Source organism: Pan paniscus, chromosome 6 (genome assembly GCF_029289425.2).
Source record: "Pan paniscus chromosome 6, NHGRI_mPanPan1-v2.0_pri, whole genome shotgun sequence".
Lineage (NCBI taxonomy): Eukaryota > Metazoa > Chordata > Mammalia > Primates > Hominidae > Pan > Pan paniscus.
This window is the reverse complement of record NC_073255.2, coordinates 49,875,003-49,894,621: the sequence shown is the minus strand read 5'-3', so window position 1 is coordinate 49,894,621 and position 19,619 is coordinate 49,875,003. Positions and strand designations below refer to the sequence as shown.

Genomic DNA, 19,619 nt, shown 5'->3' with positions numbered 1-19,619 from the left:
GTAACTCCTGATAGCCTCCCAGGAGGATGAAGCGGGGAATGGAGCTGGCCTTATGGCAGCACCTCCTAGGCCTCCACTCTCAGTTCCAGGAGGCTCAGTTGAGCTGTGTGGCCTGTGGCCTATGAGAGTATACCCCTAGGTAGAGCCATTCCCCTACAATTAGCCCAATGGTATCATCTCAGATGAGGTAAAAAAAAATTTTTTAATAGAAATACTAAGTTATGGTACAGTTGTGTAGAGCCGAAAAAGCAACTCCCCTGAAAGGGGACATTTTTCTGGGGCTGGGGATTTGCTGCAAGGTCAGCACCAACAGAGCAAGCCTGGGATTTGAAGGTTGCAATGAGGAGGGTGAGGGCAAGGGACCTGCAGGTGCAGCCGTAGGAGCCCTGGTGGAGGCAGGCATTGTGAAACTGATCCAGATGAGATAATGAGAGTGAAACTCACCAGGGCCAGGATGGTTTCCTCAGCCCCTGCCAGGCTTAACTCAAGCCTGTCCTTCCATTAGGAGCCTCTGCCTTTGTTCATCTACCTGTTCTACCAGTCATACCCTGTAAGGAGCATGCCCTGGGGAAGCTGCAGATAGAGCTACCATTTGTCCTGCCTTCTGAGGACCAGGCCGTGACTCTGACTGACCGACTTTTCCCTGGGATTTGAGTAGGACCCACTGAATTCAGTGCTATAAGGGCCCAGAGGTCTGTTGACCCAGGAGGGAACTTCCTTTGTAGTGATGTCATCTCAGCCTCGGTTTTAATATATGTAAAATGAAAATAACAGTAACTCCTACATGTGTCATGAGAATCAAATGAGGCAATGCATGGCAAATTTGTGCAAACTACCAAGGAAGGACGCCCAGGGTCCCAGCAACCAGCAGCAGCTAAAGCAAGGGCGGGCAAACTCCTCCCACCAGCCAAATCTCTGAGCTAAGAGTGGTCTTGACATTTTTAAGTGGTTAGTGGTGGGGGAAATACCCAAAATAGTATGATTACGTGACAGATGAAAAGTTTGCGAAGTTCAGATTTCAGTGTCCTTAACGTTTTACTGGAACACAGCCATCTTGGTTCCACTGGTTGGCTTGACTCCCTGGGGGTTGGGGAAGTGAAACTTGAAAAGACAGATGAGCTGGCAAGAGTCTGGGTGAGAATTCCCAGACTTGAGTGTAGGTTTGGGAAACCCTTCAAAAGCACCAGCCCAAGAGCCTGGGGGTGGGGAGGAGGCCACACTTGTCAGAGTTCCGAAGGACTGACTGAATTTGCCCAAGAGGAGCCCCAGGTCTGGCCCAGGGTGGAGCCAGAGGCTGCCCACTTACAAATTTGGGGATTTTTCAGGCCAGTGGCCCCTTATCGCAGTGGTGCATGACTCAGTTTTATTAGGTACTTGAATAAGTACTTTCAGTTTTATCAGGAATGCATTTGCTTTAAGGTATGTGAGAGAAAAAAATAACCTTAACTTGCCTATCCATTACTTCAAAGTTTAAAAAATGGGATGACTGAAAGACAATAGTTAAACTAGTGCTTATGAGTACAACAAATCTCAAAGGCAGCACATGAATGACTGAAGTTTGGGAATTCTGGAGTCTGCCCTTTGACCTCCCTGTATGAGGGAAGGGGTGAAAGAGAAATGTCACCAGTCTATTTGTAGGATGAGAGAGAACTGCATCCATTTGACCTTTGATGAGAGAATTGCCCCAGTGTTCCTAGAGGATGGGTGTGACCTGCCCCAGTCTGTCCTGGGATGAAAAAGAACTTTTTCCAGTCTGCCTGGAAGCTAAGAGAACTGCACCCCTCCCACTTCTTCCAGGAGCACTAAGTGTCAGGAATGCAGTGTCTGGAGATTTTGGCCACTCCCTAAATGCAGCCGCTCCCCAAATGCGCTGCCTCATCTTCAAAGTGCAGAGACAGCAGCTCTGAGATGAGGCCACAGGGCTCCAGGCATGTTCCTGGTCCTCACTGCAGTTTATGGGGGATCGGCTGGACACAAGTACAAGGCAGAGGACAGTTAGGGGCACAGGGGTCCCACTGAAGGCCAGCCCCATGCAGAGGATGCTCTGGGGTCCTCTGTCCCTCCCCCGTGGCTGGGGTGGGGAATTGCAGTGCTAGGACCACTGGCCCTTGGCAGGTCACACAAGAAGCTTTGCTCGTCTACACCCCAGTGTGGCCTTCACACTGCAAAGAAGGCTGTTGCCCCCACCCCAAAGGCCTGGGCATTAGGATCCTTTTTCATTTTTGTATTAATGTACAGTGTACATACAGTATATTGCATCTAGTGTTCAGTTCTGACTTGAGAGACACACACAGCCAGGTAACCAAGATCACGTCAAAAAATCTTTCTTTAAAGTCCCACAAGTGACTCTAACGTGCTGCCAGGGTTGGAAGCCAACCCACGGAGTCTTGTCTCCTGCTTGTGGGTGGAGGGGAGCTTCCGAAGGAGGCCAGCGAAGAACCCTCCAAAGCGGGGAGGACCCAGCATCCGGCCCCTCACCCCTGGCGTGCAAACGGGTCAGACCGTTAGGCACAGCCTCCTTGTGGGGCGCAGGGACAGGAAGCAGGGTTTAGAGCACCTCGAGGGGGAAGGAGTGGCAAGTGCGGAGGGCAGCCCCTCCCAGGACTAGAACCCACTTCCTACTTTACACCAGCACTGGAGGAGGCTGGTGGGACAGGGCGGGGGCGGTGGGGCCTCCCCTAGCCTTCCCTCCCCCTCTCCTTCACTGTCCTTCCAGCAGGCACAGGAAGGTGAGGCAAGGTGTTTCCAGCCGGCAGGATGGAGGACGAGGAAGGCCCTGAGTATGGCAAACCTGACTTTGTGCTTTTGGACCAAGTGACCATGGAGGACTTCATGAGGAACCTGCAGCTCAGGTAGGCCCAGGGCAGGAGGCAGTGGCTCCCCTCCTCCAGGGTCTCCCACCTTGCGTCCTCGCAGAGACCTGAGGGAAAGAGGAAGGCACGCTGCTGTCCAAGGGAGGGGGCAGTGGCACACACCCACCCAGACCAGATGGGGCTGAAATGAGTGCCTCAAAACACGGCCCCAGGGGACAGGAACAGACAAGGAGGCAACTGTCCCTGTCAGGGCTGGCAAGTCAGCACCGGAGCTGCCCACCACCTCAACCCACCCCTGCCTCCCACACAGTCCAGGCATCTTCTGCCCCTTCTTTCCTGCCCGACGGGGCCAGGGCATGACACTTCTTGGACAGATACATACCAGGCACTATCTTTCCAGGAGGGACCAGGGGCACCTCCCTCCAGCCACTTCCCAGCCAGTTATTGATGCTCCCTCGATGCATCTCATCCATGGGGCCTGGCCTGAGCCCTGGGGACACTGAGATGAAGCAGTCAGGCTCCACCCTAGGGTCCAAACATTCCCACCAAGTTGAGGTGACATTCTCCTGGGGTACATGGAGTATCACAGGACACAGTTGGTAGAAGTGATATTGGAGCCCAATTTACCATCAAGGAGGGCAGGTGGAGGGCAGGGAGAAGCCCGGGAGGTAGGGGCATGGCACAGTAGGGTGGCCATGCAGGCAGCTGGGCTTCCTGCCAGCACTCCCAGGGAGGGGCAGAAGGCCACTTGCTGTGTGCTCCGGAAGCTCCCTGGGGAGAGCTTGGGGACCAGGATCCCCACTAAGCACCGAAGTCAAGAGACCACGAGCCTGGCCCAAAGAGGAGGGCTAGCCAGGACGTGAGCTAAGCACTTTGTGCACATTGTTCTACCTCATTCTTATAAAATGAGCTTAAGAAACATTGTCCTCTCTATTTTGATGAGGAGAACACTGAGCCCTGGAGACGTGGGTGACTTGTGCCCTCATCCCCAGCTTGTAGGAGGATGGGAGCTAGGCCCAGGAAAACCCATGTCAGAGGTGGTGGAGAAAGAGGAACCTCAGGACAGGCCCACCCAGGACAGGCTGCCGGAAGACAGGGCCATCCAGGGAAGGGTGGGTACCACACACCAAGGGGAGATGGGTCTGAGGGGCAGGCCTGCCAGTCCTCCTCCCAGGGGCAGAAAGGTCAAGAGAAGGGCAGACATCCACCCCCACTGGTGACCAGGTTTGTGAAGGAAAGGATCAAGAAGTCTGAGGCTGTGCCAGGGGAGAGGCAGCAGCCACTGGCCACAGGCTGGGGGGTGGGGGGTGTAAAGACAACGACATCAACCCCCTCCCTGTCATCTGGGTGGGGCTGGGTGGGGTCCCCTTTTGTCTCTGGGTTCCCGCCCAGGCCTTGAGACAGGAAACAGCCGAGGAGGCCCCTCCTTCCCCTCCCAGCCCAGTCACTTCTTCTCAACCCCATCTCCCCATCTGCCCTGCGGGGTTCACCCCAGGAGCCAGCCCTGACTCACGGCACCCAGTGCAGTCTTGGGCAAGTCTGTTTCCTTTGCAAAATGAGTGGTCATGTTTCCAGTGACCTTGGGATCCCTGGGGAGACCACTGTGGACCCCAAACTCTATGCCGCAATGGAGACAGTCTCTGAGTGGCTCAGCTCACCCAGGATGGCACCAGGGAGACGCAAGGTCAACACCTGCCCCCTTCTTCCTTCTCCACTCTCAGCCCATCAGGGTGGGAGCGCTGGCCTACTGGGGCCAGGCCCTGATATGGGCTCTGGCGAAAGGCCTGTGGGTGCCTGTAAGCCTGTGAGTGCTGAGGCCTACCCCTGCTGTGTCCAGGTTCGAGAAGGGCCGCATCTACACCTACATCGGTGAGGTGCTGGTGTCCGTGAACCCCTACCAGGAGCTGCCCCTGTATGGGCCTGAGGCCATCACCAGGTACCAGGGCCGTGAGCTCTATGAGCGGCCACCCCATCTCTATGCTGTGGCCAACGCCGCCTACAAGGCAATGAAGCACCGGTCCAGGGACACCTGCATCGTCATCTCAGGTACCTGTCCCTGCCGCCGGGCCCCCACCCTCGGCATCTTCATTTGTGAACATTTGGGAGGGTCATTAGAGCATCTCCTGTGCCCTGTGTCCTGATGGGGGCCCTAGGACCCCATCTTGCCAGTCTTGGGGGTGTGAGTGGGCACCAGGAGCTGGGCTAAGAGAGCGAACCTGGCTGATTCTCTCAACTCTGGTCTTTCCGGCAGGGGAGAGTGGGGCAGGGAAGACAGAAGCCAGTAAGCACATCATGCAGTACATCGCTGCTGTCACCAATCCAAGCCAGAGGGCTGAGGTGGAGAGGTGAGTGGCAATGGGCAGCCCTGGGCCTCAGCATGGCAGGCCAGGGACCTCAGTGTGGCAGGAAGGGCTGGCTCTGGGGAGTGAGAGACGGCAACTGGAGTCTAGCTCAGGTCAAGTTCAGTGGGAACTTGGGAAGTTTCCAGATAATGCCAACACACCCGGAGGTGAGACAGGGTGACCCATGCCAAGGACCTCTCCTTGGGTGGGTGAGACCTAGCCAAGGTACTGGGCCTACCAGCTGGGAGGAGGCAGCAGCCACAGGTAGGATGAGGAGAAGTGCAGCAGGGCCCAGAGATGCTTGAAATGGCTCATGGACAGGGCAGCAGGCGGATTCCATGGAAACCTGGAGAAGCTGGCAGGCCCTGGCCAAGATGGCCAAGCATGCCAGGTGGCTGTGTGGGTGATGGCCAGGAGCCTTGAAACCAGGAAACCTGTCCCTTGTGGAAGCAGCTTCCTCTGTCAGTGCCTGTCTCTTCCTATCAAGAGGCAGCGAGATGGGATTCAGGGGGGACAAGCAATGTCAGTTCCTGAGCACATATGGCCAGCACCACTGCCCACCCCTGCAGCTGGAGGTCTAAAGCCCAGTGGTCAGAACAGCCCCTCCTCCCCAGGCTGCAGCTGAGGCCTGGCAGGGGAAGAGGTGGCTGTGAGAAACAAGGACTTCAATGCTACACAGACCATGCTGAGCACAGCCAGCCTGGCAAGTGCATTTCCCAGCCTCTCAGAGGTGAAGTGACCGTCACACAACCTCAGAGGCAACACTGGGCGAGGCCAGGCCATTGGTTCCCTCTCAAGAAGTTCAGAGGAACTCATCCTGAGATGCTGTGATTTCTGTTGGGAAGACTCAGGGGCAGGGACAGCATTCCCCAGATGGGAAGTCTTTGCCTTAAGCCCCAGCCCCTCTGCCCTGACAGGGTCAAGGACGTGCTGCTCAAGTCCACCTGTGTGCTGGAGGCCTTTGGCAATGCCCGCACCAACCGCAATCACAACTCCAGCCGCTTTGGCAAGTACATGGACATCAACTTTGACTTCAAGGGGGACCCGATCGGAGGACACATCCACAGCTACCTACTGGAGAAGGTGGGCAGGTGGGCTGAGGAGACCTCCATGGGGAGCCCTGGCCGAGACCCATCCCAGGCCTGGGAAGGTACCCATCCCAACGGTGCAGCTTAGGAGGGCTGGGCTGTCTCTCCCTGTGGCCCTTCTCTGGGCCTCAGTGTCCTCATAGTCAGGACTCTCTGACCCCCAGCCTGCCTTGCACCTGGGAATGTTCAGATGGGGTCCCCGGGGTCAGACTCCTTCCCAGGCCTGAGTCCATCTGCCCCTCTCTCCTCAGTCTCGGGTCCTCAAGCAGCACATGGGTGAAAGAAACTTCCACGCCTTCTACCAAGTAAGCCCTGAGGGCAAGGGGAGGTGGAAAAATGGGGTGGGGAAAGGGAGGGCAGCAAGCTGGACCAGCTTGTGACCCTTCCGTCACTACCCCAATTCCCCCTCTCTGCCCACTCAACCCCACCTAGCCCATCGTCCTCACTCCCCACCACACTCACCCCAACCAGTACCCCACACCCCACAAACAAGAGGGTGTGAGCTTGCAGGGAACAAAAGCAGGATGTCCCCTTTATCTGAGACACCTCCAGATGAGGGCTCTCTGGGACCCATAAGTGTCTCTGTGAACAATAAGCTCCCCACGAGGTGGGCTTCCCCTGGGATTACAGGCAGTGTCTAGAGACACTAGAGTGGTATCAGAGCTCAACACTGAAGTGGTGCTCCTGGGGACACGGGCATTGACTCTGAGCACCTCTGCGAGATAGGCGCGCCCAGGGACTGTCTCCACAAGCTTTGACACCCCACTGAGGTGGGAGCTCCCTGGAAACAGTGTCTCTGCAGTCTCAGAGCTTGACACTGAAGTGGAGCTCCCTGGCACACCAGCGGTGTGTTTGCAAACTGTGGGCTGCCCACTGTGTCCTCTGGGACACAGACAGTGTTTCCACAGACTCCGAACTCCCCCACTGAATTGGGAGCACCCTATGACTGGAGCAGTGTCTCTAGGGACTTGGAGCTCCCCACTGAGTTAGGAGTTCCCTGCAGCACAGACATGGTCCCCACCAACTCTCAGCTCCCCAGTGCAGTGGGGGCTCCCTGGAACACAGCAGTTTCTCCCTGGTACACAGGCAGTGTTTCCATGGATTCTGAGCTCTTTACTGAGGTGGGAGCTCCCTGAGACAAGCATAGTGTCTCACAGACTCTGTGCTCCCCATGAGACAGGAGCTCCTTGGGTAGCGGGCAGGGTCTCCAGGGTCTATGAACCGCCCGCTGAGGTGGGAGCCTCCTGGGATGCAAGGAGTGCCTTTAAGGACTCTGAGCTTCCATGGTGTGGTGCTCCCTGGGACACGGCAGTGTCTTCACGACTCTGACTTCCCACTGAAGTCACACTCTCTGGGACACAGCAGTGTCTGTAAGGACTCTGAACTCCACTGAGGTGGGAGCCCCCTGGGCTGTCTTTCCAGTGAGTCTGCGCTGAGGTGGGAGCTCACTGGGAAACCAGTAGTGTCTCTGTGGACTCTGACCTTTATTTGAGGTAAAAGCTCCCTGAGACACTGGCAGTGTCTCCACAGACTCTGAGCCTCCCCCTGGTGGGAGCCCCTGGGAACACAGAGGGCGTCTCCACAGACTCTGAGCTCTCACTGAAATGAAGCTCCCTGGGACTCCGGCAGGATCTCCACAGACTCTTACCTCCCCACTGAAATGGGAGATTTTGGGACATGGGCAGGGTCTCCATGGACTCAGAGTTCCCCTATTGAAGGGGGAGTTCAGTGGCACATGGGCATTGTCTCTAATGACTCTGAGCTCCTGGCTGAGGGGATTGCTCCCTGGGACGTTGTCAGGGTCTCCACAGACTCTGAGCTCCCCATGAGGTGGGAGCTCCATAGGATTTGGGCAGGGTCTCCATGAACTATAAACTCTCCACTGAGGTGGGAGCTCCCTGGGACACAGAGAGTTTTTTTCAGACTCTGAACTCCCATGAAATGGAGCTCTTTGGAGCATGGACAGTGTCTTTAAGGACTCTGAGCTACCCACCGAGGTGGGAGCTCAGTGGGACATGTGAAGCAGTGTCTCCACGGACTCTGGGCTGCCCACTCAGATGGGCTGTGTCTTGGACACAGGCAGTGTCTCTATCAACTTTGGGCTCTGCTCTGAGGTAAGAGCCCCGTGGGACAGGGGCACTATCTCCTTGGACTTTGAACTCCCACCAAAGTGGAGCTCACTGGGACAGTGGCAACGTCTCCACGGATTCTGAGCTCCCGCTGAAGTGGAGCTCCCTGGGAATCAGTCAGTGTCCAAGAACTCTGAGCTTCCCTGAGGTGGGAGCCCTCTGGAACACAAGGAGTGTCCATGCAGACTCTGAGCTTCCATGAAGTAGGGCTGTCTGGGACACTGGCGGTGTCTCTATGGTCTCTGAGCTCCTCACGGAGCTGGGAGCTCCCTCGGATATGGGCGGTGTCTCCACAAACTCTCCATTCCCCTATGAGGTGGAAGCTCTCTGCGACATGACCATTGTCTCTGTGGAATCTGAGCTTCCCACTAGTGGGAGCCCCTTGGGACACAGGGCAGGGTCTCCACAGACTCTAAGCTCCCACTGAAGTGGAGCTCTCTGGAATAACAGCAGGATCTCCACAGACTCTTACCACCTCCAGTGAAGTGGGAACTTTTGGGACACAGGCAGTGTCTCCATGGACTCTGAGCTCCCTGCTGAGGTGGGAGTTCATGTGGCACCAGTTGTGTCTCCACAGATGCTGAGCTCCCTAGGACATGGGCTCTCCCTGGGTGGAGAGCAATGTCTCCACGGAACCTGTGCTCCCTACTGAGGTGGGAGCTTCCTGGGACAGGGGCAGGGTCTCCAGTAACTCTGAGCTCCCACTGAAGTGGAGCTCCCTAGGATTCTGCAGTTTCTCCACAAACTCTTACCTCCTCACTCAGTGGGAGGTTTTGGGACCCGGGTAGTGTCTCCACATACTCTGAGCTACCCACTGAGGTGGGATCCCCCTGGGTCGAGGGCAATGTCTCCACAGGGACTGAGCTCCCTACCAAGATGAGGTCTGGCACAAGAACAGTGACTTCATGGTGGAGTCATAGCTCCCACTGAAGTGGAGCTCCCTGACCCACTGAACAGCTGAATGGGGAGCTTGCTGGCACACAGAAACTGTTCACACTGTCTGACCTTCCCCCACGTTTGTTCGTTCAATACTGGAAGGAAGCGCAAGTCTGTTTGTTCTCCTGCCTCTGTGTGTGTACAGGGGGACATCCTGGGAGCTTATTTGTCTAAAGGATGCCTGTGTCCTCTAGTTGCTGAGAGGCAGTGAGGACAAGCAGCTGCATGAACTGCACTTGGAGAGAAACCCTGCTGTATACAATTTCACACGCCAGGGAGCAGGACTCAACATGACTGTGCACAGTGTGAGTGTGAGGGGTTCCAAGGGCTCAAACTGGGCTCAGTGTCAGGGCCTGAGTGTGGTGGTAGGGAATGGGCAGCACTCAGCACAGGCCAGGGTGAAGTGAACTGTTTGGGTGAGTGGGGAGGGTGCTCGGGGTGGAGGGAAAATGGCTGATGGAGGGGACAGAGTGCAGGGGTGAGCAGGTGCTTAGGCTGGAGTAATCAGGGTTCAGGAAGGGGACAGGGGACAGGGGTGAGCAGGTGCCTAGGATGGAGGAATCAAGCCTCAAGGGGGACAGGTGTCCTGGGCCCAGTGTGGCTTTGGAGTGATGAATCCCTTCTACCCTAGGCCTTGGACAGTGATGAGCAGAGCCACCAGGCAGTGACCGAGGCCATGAGGGTCATCGGCTTCAGTCCTAAAGAGGTGGAGTCTGTGCATCGCATCCTGGCTGCCATATTGCACCTGGTGAGCCTGGCTCAGAAGCCTGGGAGGGCTACCTCCCCACAAGGGTTTCCCGGCTGGGAAGCACCCAGGGATGAGGAGGAGACTGGCTGGAGATGCCCCAGCAATGTGCTAGGCTGACTGCCTCTCCTGCAGAAGCTGAGCTGCTTGAGTGATGAGCTCAGTTGGTACATGGTCCAGACCCCATTCTTAGGGCCAGGTCAGCCAAGCACAGTAAAAGCTGAGCATCATGCAGACTGCCTCTTAGTGCAGTCATGAGCTGTGTGGCTTTGGTTGCATTTACTCAGTGCCTCTTGGCCTCAGTTCTCTCTAAGCGGCATGAGGAGTAAGTAGTGCAGGGCTCTGCTGGCTGTGGGAGGATGCGATGGGGTCATTCACATGTCATTTGGACTCGAGGCCTCGAGGCCTTGGTAGAGACTCTGGTGTGCCCATGCCCCCTTCCCCCAGTCTCTGGCTGTGTCTGTGCGCATGGTGAGCAGCTGACCATGCTGGTCTGAGAAGGAGCTGTACTCTACCGCATCCATGTCCCCTGCTTTCCTTCCTCCTTCTTGTCCAAAGTTGTCCAGGCTCTTTTGGGACATGGAGCCCGGACTGTTCATGGTTTTCCCATCACCAGGGAAACATCGAGTTTGTGGAGACGGAGGAGGGTGGGCTGCAGAAGGAGGGCCTGGCAGTGGCCGAGGAGGCACTGGTGGACCATGTGGCTGAGCTGACGGCCACACCCCGGGACCTCGTGCTCCACTCCCTGCTGGCTCGCACAGTTGCCTCAGGAGGCAGGGAACTCATAGAGAAGGGCCACACTGCAGCTGAGGCCAGCTATGCCCGGGATGCCTGTGCCAAGGTACTTTGGGGGCAGGCACAGGGAGGGAAGCCCAGGAGGCCTTCATGGGGGAGGCCAGGCCAGAGGCAGCAGGAAGCAGGGTGTTCCTATCCCCCAGGCAGTGTACCAGCGGCTGTTTGAGTGGGTGGTGAACAGGATCAACAGTGTCATGGAACCCCGGGGCCGGGATCCTCGGCGTGATGGCAAGGACACAGTCATTGGCGTGCTGGACATCTATGGCTTCGAGGTGTTTCCCGTCAACAGGTGGGTGGCTGGCCAGCCACATCTCCACCTCTGACACCCAGCAGCTTTGCCCACTTAGTTCTGGAAAGCTCGGCTGGGGCTGGGCAGCAGGAATGTTGGGGTTTCTCCCGGCTGGTCCCTGGGCCCAAGGCTCATGCCTCCCAAACCTGCCTCACCTGCACGCTCTGACCATTGATGTCCTGATGGAAGGCAGAATTACGGGGCATGAGTAATTCCTGGTTGTGACTCCCAAGTCCACTCCAGAACGTGCATGCAGGAGGTGTGGGTGGGGTAAAGGAGTCCAGGGCAGGGATGCATAAGCCACAGGGAAGCCACACAGGGTGCTGGCACCAGAACCCTCGATGAACATTAGCAGAGATGTTCAGGGGAGCAGCCACCCATTACCATGCACTCCACAAGCAGCGACCTCCCCTCTGAAAGGCCCACCCCACCCCCAGTTTCGAGCAGTTCTGCATCAACTACTGCAACGAGAAGCTGCAGCAGCTATTCATCCAGCTCATCCTGAAGCAGGAACAGGAAGAGTACAAGCGCGAGGGCATCACCTGGCAGAGCGTGAGCACTGTGGCCTGGAGGGAGGCCAGGCAGTGGGGTGTGGAGGGGCCTCAGCCCATGGGGAGGGGCCCAGGCTGGCTTGACAGGTGGCTGAGTGTGGGGCGGAGGAGGGGAGGTGGCCTGAAAGACCTTGGGAGCTTCCTTGCTGGCTGCCTTTGCCCCAGGTTGAGTATTTCAACAACGCCACCATTGTGGATCTGGTGGAGCGGCCCCACCGTGGCATCCTGGCCATGCTGGACGAGGCCTGCAGCTCTGCTGGCACCATCACTGACCGAATCTTCCTGCAGACCCTGGACACGCACCACCGCCATCACCTACACTACACCAGCCGCCAGGTGCCCCCGGCTGTCCCAGTGCCACCACAGTGGGCTGGTGGGACCTGCCCCACAGGCACCACGCTGCCCATGCCTCGTGGGGCCTGGTTGGGGACCCAGCTTTGGTGCCATTGTCGTCACTGTGGCAACCTTCTCTGCCCTGGAGGTGGGGAGGCAGGGCTATCCCTTCATACAGACCCTCCACATACCTTTTGTGCCTTGACCTCAGCCTGTCCCCATAGCTCTGCCCCACAGACAAGACCATGGAGTTTGGCCGAGACTTCCGGATCAAGCACTATGCAGGGGACGTCACGTAAGGGCCCCCTCCCACCCACATCCCTAGCTTTCCCACAGGCACCATGGCATGTGTCATGGGGCAGGAGCACTTCAGGGGAGTGGCTGGGAGACAGGTGTTATGGCCCCTTCTGCCACCCCCACCCCTTTAAGACACTGAAACATGCCGGACAGCAGATTCACAAGTGAAGAGCAGGAAACAGGGTTTGAGGATAGTGGTTAGCCATGGCTGCATTCTTCTGGGAGCCTTTAAAAAATACCCACGTCTCATGTCTGGGCCCAACCCTATACCAGCATCTGTGGGGTGGGGGGCTTCAGGCTGGTGATGTGGGGGTGGGGAGGGAGTGGAAGGTGCAGGGGGGCCAAGATTCTGCATTTCTAACAAGCTCCCAGGTGAGGCCTCGCTACCATACTTGGACCACGCTCCCAGTGCCAAAGCCCAGGTGTCTTCAGGGGTTGTCATGATGGCTATTAACTTATGTGTTGCTTGCCGCATCCCAAAACGATTTAAGGTGACTCACATCGAGGTATAAGTGTTTCATGAGAACTTCTCAAGGAGAGGGAATAGAATAGATGATGACGACAAAGCAGCCCAATATCATCTACCTTTATCTGTTCGCAAAATCTACACCCATGAGGTCGCTCATGCCTGTAACCCCAGCACTTTGGGAGGCCAAAGTGGGTGGATCACCTGAGGCCAAGAGTTCGAGACCAGCCTGGCCAACATGGCAAAACCTCATCTGTACTAAAAATATAAAAATTATCCGGGCATGGTGACGCGTGCCTGTAATGCCAGTTGCTCGGGACGCTGAGGCACAAGAATTGCTTGAACCTGGGAGGTGGAGGTTGTGGCGAACTGAGGTCGCACCACTGCACTCCAGCCTGGGCAGCAGAGTGAGACTATTTCTCAAAAAAAAAAAAAAAAAATCCATTCCCTGAGCCTTCATAGGTGCTGCAGTTGGAGCCAAGATTTGGCACTGACCTTTCTAGCAGTCCAAGAACTAGACAGTGATTCTGAGGCTCTCAGTGCCCACAGATCAAAATAGGCCCAGGACTCAGGAGTTCCTAGTCATAGTTGTAGTCGCTGATGTTTATCAAAATTCAGTAGGCACTGTTCTGAGCAACTGATGTACACTGAAGCACAGAGAGGTTGAGTGGCTTAGGCAAGGTCACACAGCATGCATGTGGTAGAAGCAGGGCTCGGTGCTAGGACATTTGGCTTCAGAGCTGGGGGCTTAACCACTCGATTCATCTTCCAGGAGAGAAATGTCTCCTGAGGGAGGGAGTCTTACATGATGAAAGAGAAAGCAGGTGTGAGGGGGAAGGAGGAGAGGAGCCAAGGCAGAGGGAGGAAGAGAGACTGACCTATGGGAACAGAGGCAGATGGGAAGAGAGTGGGGGCTGCTGGGGTCATTAGCACTCTGGCCTGGCAGCCCCCGCCCCTGCTCCCTCACCAGCCCTGGCTTCTGGTAGGTACTCCGTGGAAGGCTTCATCGACAAGAACAGAGATTTCCTCTTCCAGGACTTCAAGCGGCTGCTGTACAACAGGTGAGCACGGCTTGCTGGGCACCATAGGGAGGGCCAGGGCCCTGGGGCCCCAGAGACTCTGGGGTCAGGCATTGACTAGCGTCAGGACGGGGGTGGGCGGGGCTGCTCTCCCAGAGGATGGCTGGGAATTCGGCCTGTGTCTGCAGCACGGACCCCACTCTACGGGCCATGTGGCCGGACGGGCAGCAGGACATCACAGAGGTGACCAAGCGCCCCCTGACGGCTGGCACACTCTTCAAGAACTCCATGGTGGCCCTGGTGGAGAACCTTGCCTCCAAGGTATGTTCCACCCCTCTCCCACTCTGGCTGTTCCGGATCCTTCTCTCTGTGCCCTCGGTGCCAAGTAGGGTCCCAACCACCTCTGTACATCATAGTGGTGGGGAGAGGGTTCTTGTCCTGTCTGTATGAGCCACATCTGCTCCAGCAGTGGACCCCACCCACTGCACAGGTGAGATGTGGGGCCTCAGGGGCTGGGCTGAGGCTTGATCAATCATGGGGAACCCAGGCTTCTCCTCGCCCCATTGTCTCTTGAACAGGGAGGGGTTTGGGGAGACCCTGCCGAGAGGCTGGCTTGGCCCAGCCCAGCTCTTGGCAAAAACCCAGGATTCTTCTGGCAGGTGGGGCCAGAGAGACAGGAAACTGGCACAAGCTTTCTTGGGGAGCTTTGGGTCAAAAGTCAGAAGAGGAACAGGTGAAGGGTCGGGGAGAGGACATGTTAGGGTGAGCTTAACAACAGAACCTCCAGAGATGTCAGCCCCTTTTGGAAGGAGAGAAGGAAGGCAGATGGGGCGAGGCCTGCTCCTGCCCCTGCCACGCCCACCTCCCCGCCCCCCGACCAGGGGCTGGAACCTGGCTCTGAACCTGGCCTTGCTGGCCTCTGTCCAGCACTTAGGGCTTCCAGGGCCCTTGTTCTGCTGATTTCCCTTCTTTGTTCCCAACTCTTCTCCTGGCCTGGGACCTTGAGGGGTTAGGAAGCCCCTGGTGTGGGCCAGGGTGCACAGTGCTGCTGGCGCAGACCCTCTCCAAGTCCCCTCTGTCCCCGCAGGAGCCCTTCTACGTCCGCTGCATCAAGCCCAATGAGGACAAGGTAGCTGGGAAGCTGGATGAGAACCACTGTCGCCACCAGGTCGCATACCTGGGGCTGCTGGAGAACGTGAGGGTCCGCAGGGCTGGCTTCGCTTCCCGCCAGCCCTACTCTCGATTCCTGCTCAGGTACTGGCACCTGACACCCATCACTCCATGGGCCATAGTCCCTGTGTGGAGTCCAAGGGGTAGGAGCAGAGGGTCCCCAAACAGCACGTCGCAAACATCGATACAAGCAGGAACCAGCACGCTGCTGGCCTCAAGACACCAAAATATCTGGGAGGACATGTGTGTGAGCACATGCATGTGGGGACATACAGGTGGGAACATGGGTATGAGGGCTGTGTGAGGACATGTATGTGAGGACATGTGTATGGGAAGACACATGTGCACAGGTGTCATAAGTGCTCCAGGAACACACTCTGTATCCCTGCCATCTCCCCAGGTGTGGGGTGGGCAGGGTGGGCTCCATCATCTCTCCCCCAGGCCTGGGCCACACTGCCCTGTCCTGTGGTGACAGGTACAAGATGACCTGTGAATACACATGGCCCAACCACCTGCTGGGCTCCGACAAGGCAGCCGTGAGCGCTCTCCTGGAGCAGCACGGGCTGCAGGGGGATGTGGCCTTTGGCCACAGCAAGCTGTTCATCCGCTCGCCCCGGACACTGGTCACACTGGAGCAGAGCCGAGCCCGCCTCATCCCCATCATTGTGCTGCTATTGCAGAAGGTGAGGTGGGTGGGGCAGGAAGACATCCACTATGGAGGTGGGGAAAGCTTGTGTCCCAGGGGCCACAAACACACTTGTAAGTTTCACAGGAGTCTCTGCTTGATGGAGACAGGCCAGGGAGTGCTCAATAAATGCTCAGGGCCAGGTTTGGGTCTAAGGGTTAGGGCCTGATTGAATTTGACTGCGTATCCCATCCCGCCTGGCCCACCCAGGCATGGCGGGGCACCTTGGCGAGGTGGCGCTGCCGGAGGCTGAGGGCTATCTACACCATCATGCGCTGGTTCCGGAGACACAAGGTGCGGGCTCACCTGGCTGAGCTGCAGCGGCGATTCCAGGCTGCAAGGCAGCCGCCACTCTACGGGCGTGACCTTGTGTGGCCGCTGCCCCCTGCTGTGCTGCAACCCTTCCAGGACACCTGCCACGCACTCTTCTGCAGGTACTACTCTCAGCCCACCACACATTCCATTCAGCTGGCATCCACTGAATACCTTAACCCATCATCCCAGGCCTGCAGTGCCTGGATGGGAGATACACCAGCCCCCTTGATAGGTGGGAAGGTGGATGCTATGCCACATTAGCTGACTGCTCATGTCCCACAGTTGGTGCAGAGCCCTGACCATCTTGGGTACTGTGGTGGGCATTCAAGGTCCAGGGCTGCAGCCTGCAGGGGAGGCCCATCGGGGCTGGGAAGTAAGGGGATTCTGCATCTGAGCGGGGTCTTGAGGGCTGAGTAGGAGTTCTCCAGAAGGAGGGGCACAGAGCATGCTCAGAACAGGAGGACACTGGGCGACTGCTGGTCCCTGGGTCACCTTCCAGGAACAAGCGTTAGGCACAAGGGGCCAAGGCCAGAGAGGCCGGCAGAGGTTGGGACATGAAAGGCAGGCAGCACCAGGCTGAGGGCTCAGCTTCCTCTGTGGAGAGGGGGCTCAGGGAGCACATGAACACATGGCCAGCATCTGTCTGACTACATGCCCTCTCCCAGGTGGCGGGCCCGGCAGCTGGTGAAGAACATCCCCCCTTCAGACATGCCCCAGATCAAGGCCAAGGTGGCCGCCATGGGGGCCCTGCAAGGGCTTCGTCAGGACTGGGGCTGCCGACGGGCCTGGGCCCGAGACTACCTGTCCTCTGTAAGTGCCAGGCGAGTCCAGGGCTGCCAGGGGGAAGTGGGCTGCCAAAGAGGGCTCTCGGCTAATGCTGTGACCAGGTCCCCTCAGATGTCCTCTCCCAGGCCTGGGGTTGTCTGTCCTGGTGGCCCTGCACCTCAGCCCCCACCAGAGCTCTGCAAGGTCTCATCCTGGGCTTCAGGAGCAGTGGCCTTCGGGGGTGGGTGTGGATGACAGGAGGGCCAGGCTCAGATGCAGCCTAGAAGTCAACACAAGAGGGCTCTGTGCCCTCAGGAAATCCAGGGCTGCTCAGCTCACGCACAAGTCTGTGTGACTCAGTTTCCCGAGATGAAGGATAGCTATGCTGATTCACAGACAGCTGCTATCAATTGAGTTTGGTCCCATGACTCAATCCCAAGCAGCGCCCCCTCCCCTCCATCTGTCCTCAGCCCACTGACAATCCCACAGCATCAAGCCTGTTTGCTCAGCGACTAAAGACACTTCGGGACAAAGATGGCTTCGGGGCTGTGCTCTTTTCAAGCCATGTCCGCAAGGTTAGACAAGGGACAAGGATGGCTTCAGGGCTGTGCTCTTTTTCTAGCCACGTCTGCAAGGTTAGAAGCTGGTGCAGAGTTTTGGGGGGGCACTTGGGAGAAAATGGAGGCAACCCCAGCCCAGGCCCAGCTGCTCCTGACACTCCCGAAACTGTCGCCAGCGGGGAGGGGAGGCAGTAGGGACTGCCGAGGCCTGGGGCCCTGGTGGGTGACAGGGCAGCACCAGCCTGGGTCCAGCCACCTCTCCCACAGGTGAACCGCTTCCACAAGATCCGGAACCGGGCCCTCCTGCTCACAGACCAGCACCTCTACAAGCTGGACCCTGACCGGCAGTACCGGGTGATGCGGGCCGTGCCCCTTGAGGCGGTGAGCAATGTGGGTTGGGAGTAGGGTGCAGCATCTGTGAGGGGCACTGCTGGGCTGCTCAGAGTCCTGCCTCAGTCTTCTCTCCCCTGTTTACCTGAGATGGCCCAGACCATCCTAAAACTCAGCGATGGTGGCACCCGTGCTGAAAATCCTGCAGTGGCTTCCCACGCCCACAGAGTGAAAGGTCCCATCCTGTGATCCCCACCAGCCCAGTCACCCCCCACCCCCACTCTCACACTCTAGCCAAGCCAAATGGTCCCCTCTTCCAACTTGTGCCCAACTGGGGGTTCTCCCACCTGGGCATTCTGGGACCTGAGTACCCGCCACAATGTTCTGGGCCTCCTGTGGGATACCGTCCCGGCCACTCCGGAACCTTCTGCCGAGCTCTGTGGCCTACTTGCTCCCTTCATTAGCAGCTGCTGTTCCCATAAATTCTCTTTCCCACAAGATGGGGGTAGGGATCAAGGCCAGGCTACCTCTGGGTCTCCCACAGTTTCAGGGGTCCCATGACTGTCCCAATAGAAAGGGCGGTGAGTGCCTTGCTGTGTAATGCCACAGCCCAAAGCCGGCGTGGTTGTTTAAATGCAGTGAAAGTGACCTAGAACTAAAAACGGCTCCTCCAGGCAGTAGCACATGCAAGGGCTTAGCATCCACAGGTGAGCAGTGGCGGCCCTGTTGGACAGCAAGGATCTAGAACCATCCGTCCTGGAGAAAATCGTATTGTGCAGCGTCCGGCCCAAGCTTCCCCCTGTCAGCAGGGCCCCGAGAGGGAGGAGGGGGCGGTGGGGGGCTGGTGGCCCTGGCGAGGGCGGCGCTCCCCGGGTGCGGTTGGGGGTTCGGGAGAGGCTTCCTGGGGAGGGGGTGAGTCCGGCTAGGCTGGGGTGCGGGTTGAGGCGGCTGCACTCTGACCCCGCGCTCCGCTCAGGTGACGGGGCTGAGCGTGACCAGCGGAGGAGACCAGCTGGTGGTGCTGCACGCCCGCGGCCAGGACGACCTCGTGGTGTGCCTGCACCGCTCCCGGCCGCCATTGGACAACCGCGTTGGGGAGCTGGTGGGCGTTTTGGCCGCACACTGCCAGGGGTGAGTGCAGGCTGAGGGGTGGCGGGCACGAAGCCCCGGCCGCGTGGCCGCCCTGACCCCTCCTCCTGCCGCAGGGAGGGCCGCACCCTGGAGGTTCGCGTCTCCGACTGCATCCCTCTAAGCCATCGCGGGGTCCGGCGCCTCATCTCCGTGGAGCCCAGGCCGGAGCAGCCAGAGCCCGATTTCCGCTGCGCTCGCGGCTCCTTCACCCTGCTCTGGCCCAGCCGCTGAGCGCCCGCACCCGCCGCACCCCGAGGCCGCCAATTGTCCGCCCCGCCAGCGCTGCAAATAAACCTTCTGAGTCAGCCCTCCTGCTCGCCGCTCCCGCCTCACCCGCAGGGGCTCCGGCCGCCTCCTCGGTCAGGTCCACCTGCGCCCGGCTCACCCGCTGGGGACCCGACTGCAGGAGGCCAGGCGCCCCGGCTAGGGATAGGAGCCCGAGCTCTCGGAGTTAGCGCTATCCAGAGGAAGCAGTGCCCTTTGTGCCCCAGCCTGCCCCGTCCACGCAGTGGTCCCCTGCTCCTCTCCACAGGGCTCCTGGCCTTGTTCCTACCTGGCCACTGGCCAGGGCTTGGGGTTCATCTTCAGGCAGGGCTGGGGAGCACGCCTGGAGACAGAGCTGTCACGGGATGTGGTGCCAAGCCGCCGTGGCCCAGGGCTGACGCTATCCCAGCCGCGAGCTGTCCCTGTCCCTGCTGGATGTGGGTGTCTGAGGCGCTGGGACCGACCTCTGGAGCCTGGTAACTGAAGGACAGGCCCTGCGGCCAGAACTCCCAGCCTCCGGGAGCAGGGCCTGTGCCCTCGAAAGACCCACAGGGAGGCCTTGGGAGACCCCTGCAGCCCCCGGGCTGACCACCCCA

General features: G+C 58.3%; 1 protein-coding gene across 2 annotated transcripts; it reads left to right on the top strand.

The window, feature by feature from the left end:
• Positions 1-2,620: 2,620 nt before the first annotated feature.
• Positions 2,621-19,064, top strand: MYO1G (myosin IG). Of its 2 annotated transcripts, XM_003805213.6 has the most exons (22): positions 2,621-2,852; positions 4,651-4,859; positions 5,065-5,158; positions 6,073-6,238; positions 6,495-6,548; positions 9,503-9,613; positions 9,940-10,056; positions 10,670-10,894; positions 10,992-11,137; positions 11,575-11,689; positions 11,854-12,024; positions 12,246-12,316; positions 13,771-13,845; positions 13,992-14,124; positions 14,891-15,057; positions 15,449-15,656; positions 15,869-16,092; positions 16,639-16,783; positions 17,209-17,313; positions 17,566-17,679; positions 18,605-18,759; positions 18,834-19,064. In XM_003805213.6, exons 1-22 carry the CDS (start codon positions 2,758-2,760, stop codon positions 18,988-18,990), a joined length of 3,057 nt encoding a protein of 1,018 aa, XP_003805261.3. In that variant the 5' UTR covers positions 2,621-2,757; the 3' UTR covers positions 18,991-19,064. The 2 variants fall into 2 exon arrangements, with proteins under 2 accessions (XP_003805261.3, XP_034819942.2); XM_034964051.2 differs by lacking the exon at positions 17,209-17,313 and having other exon boundaries at positions 2,628-2,852.
• The last annotated feature ends 555 nt before the right edge of the window (positions 19,065-19,619 follow it).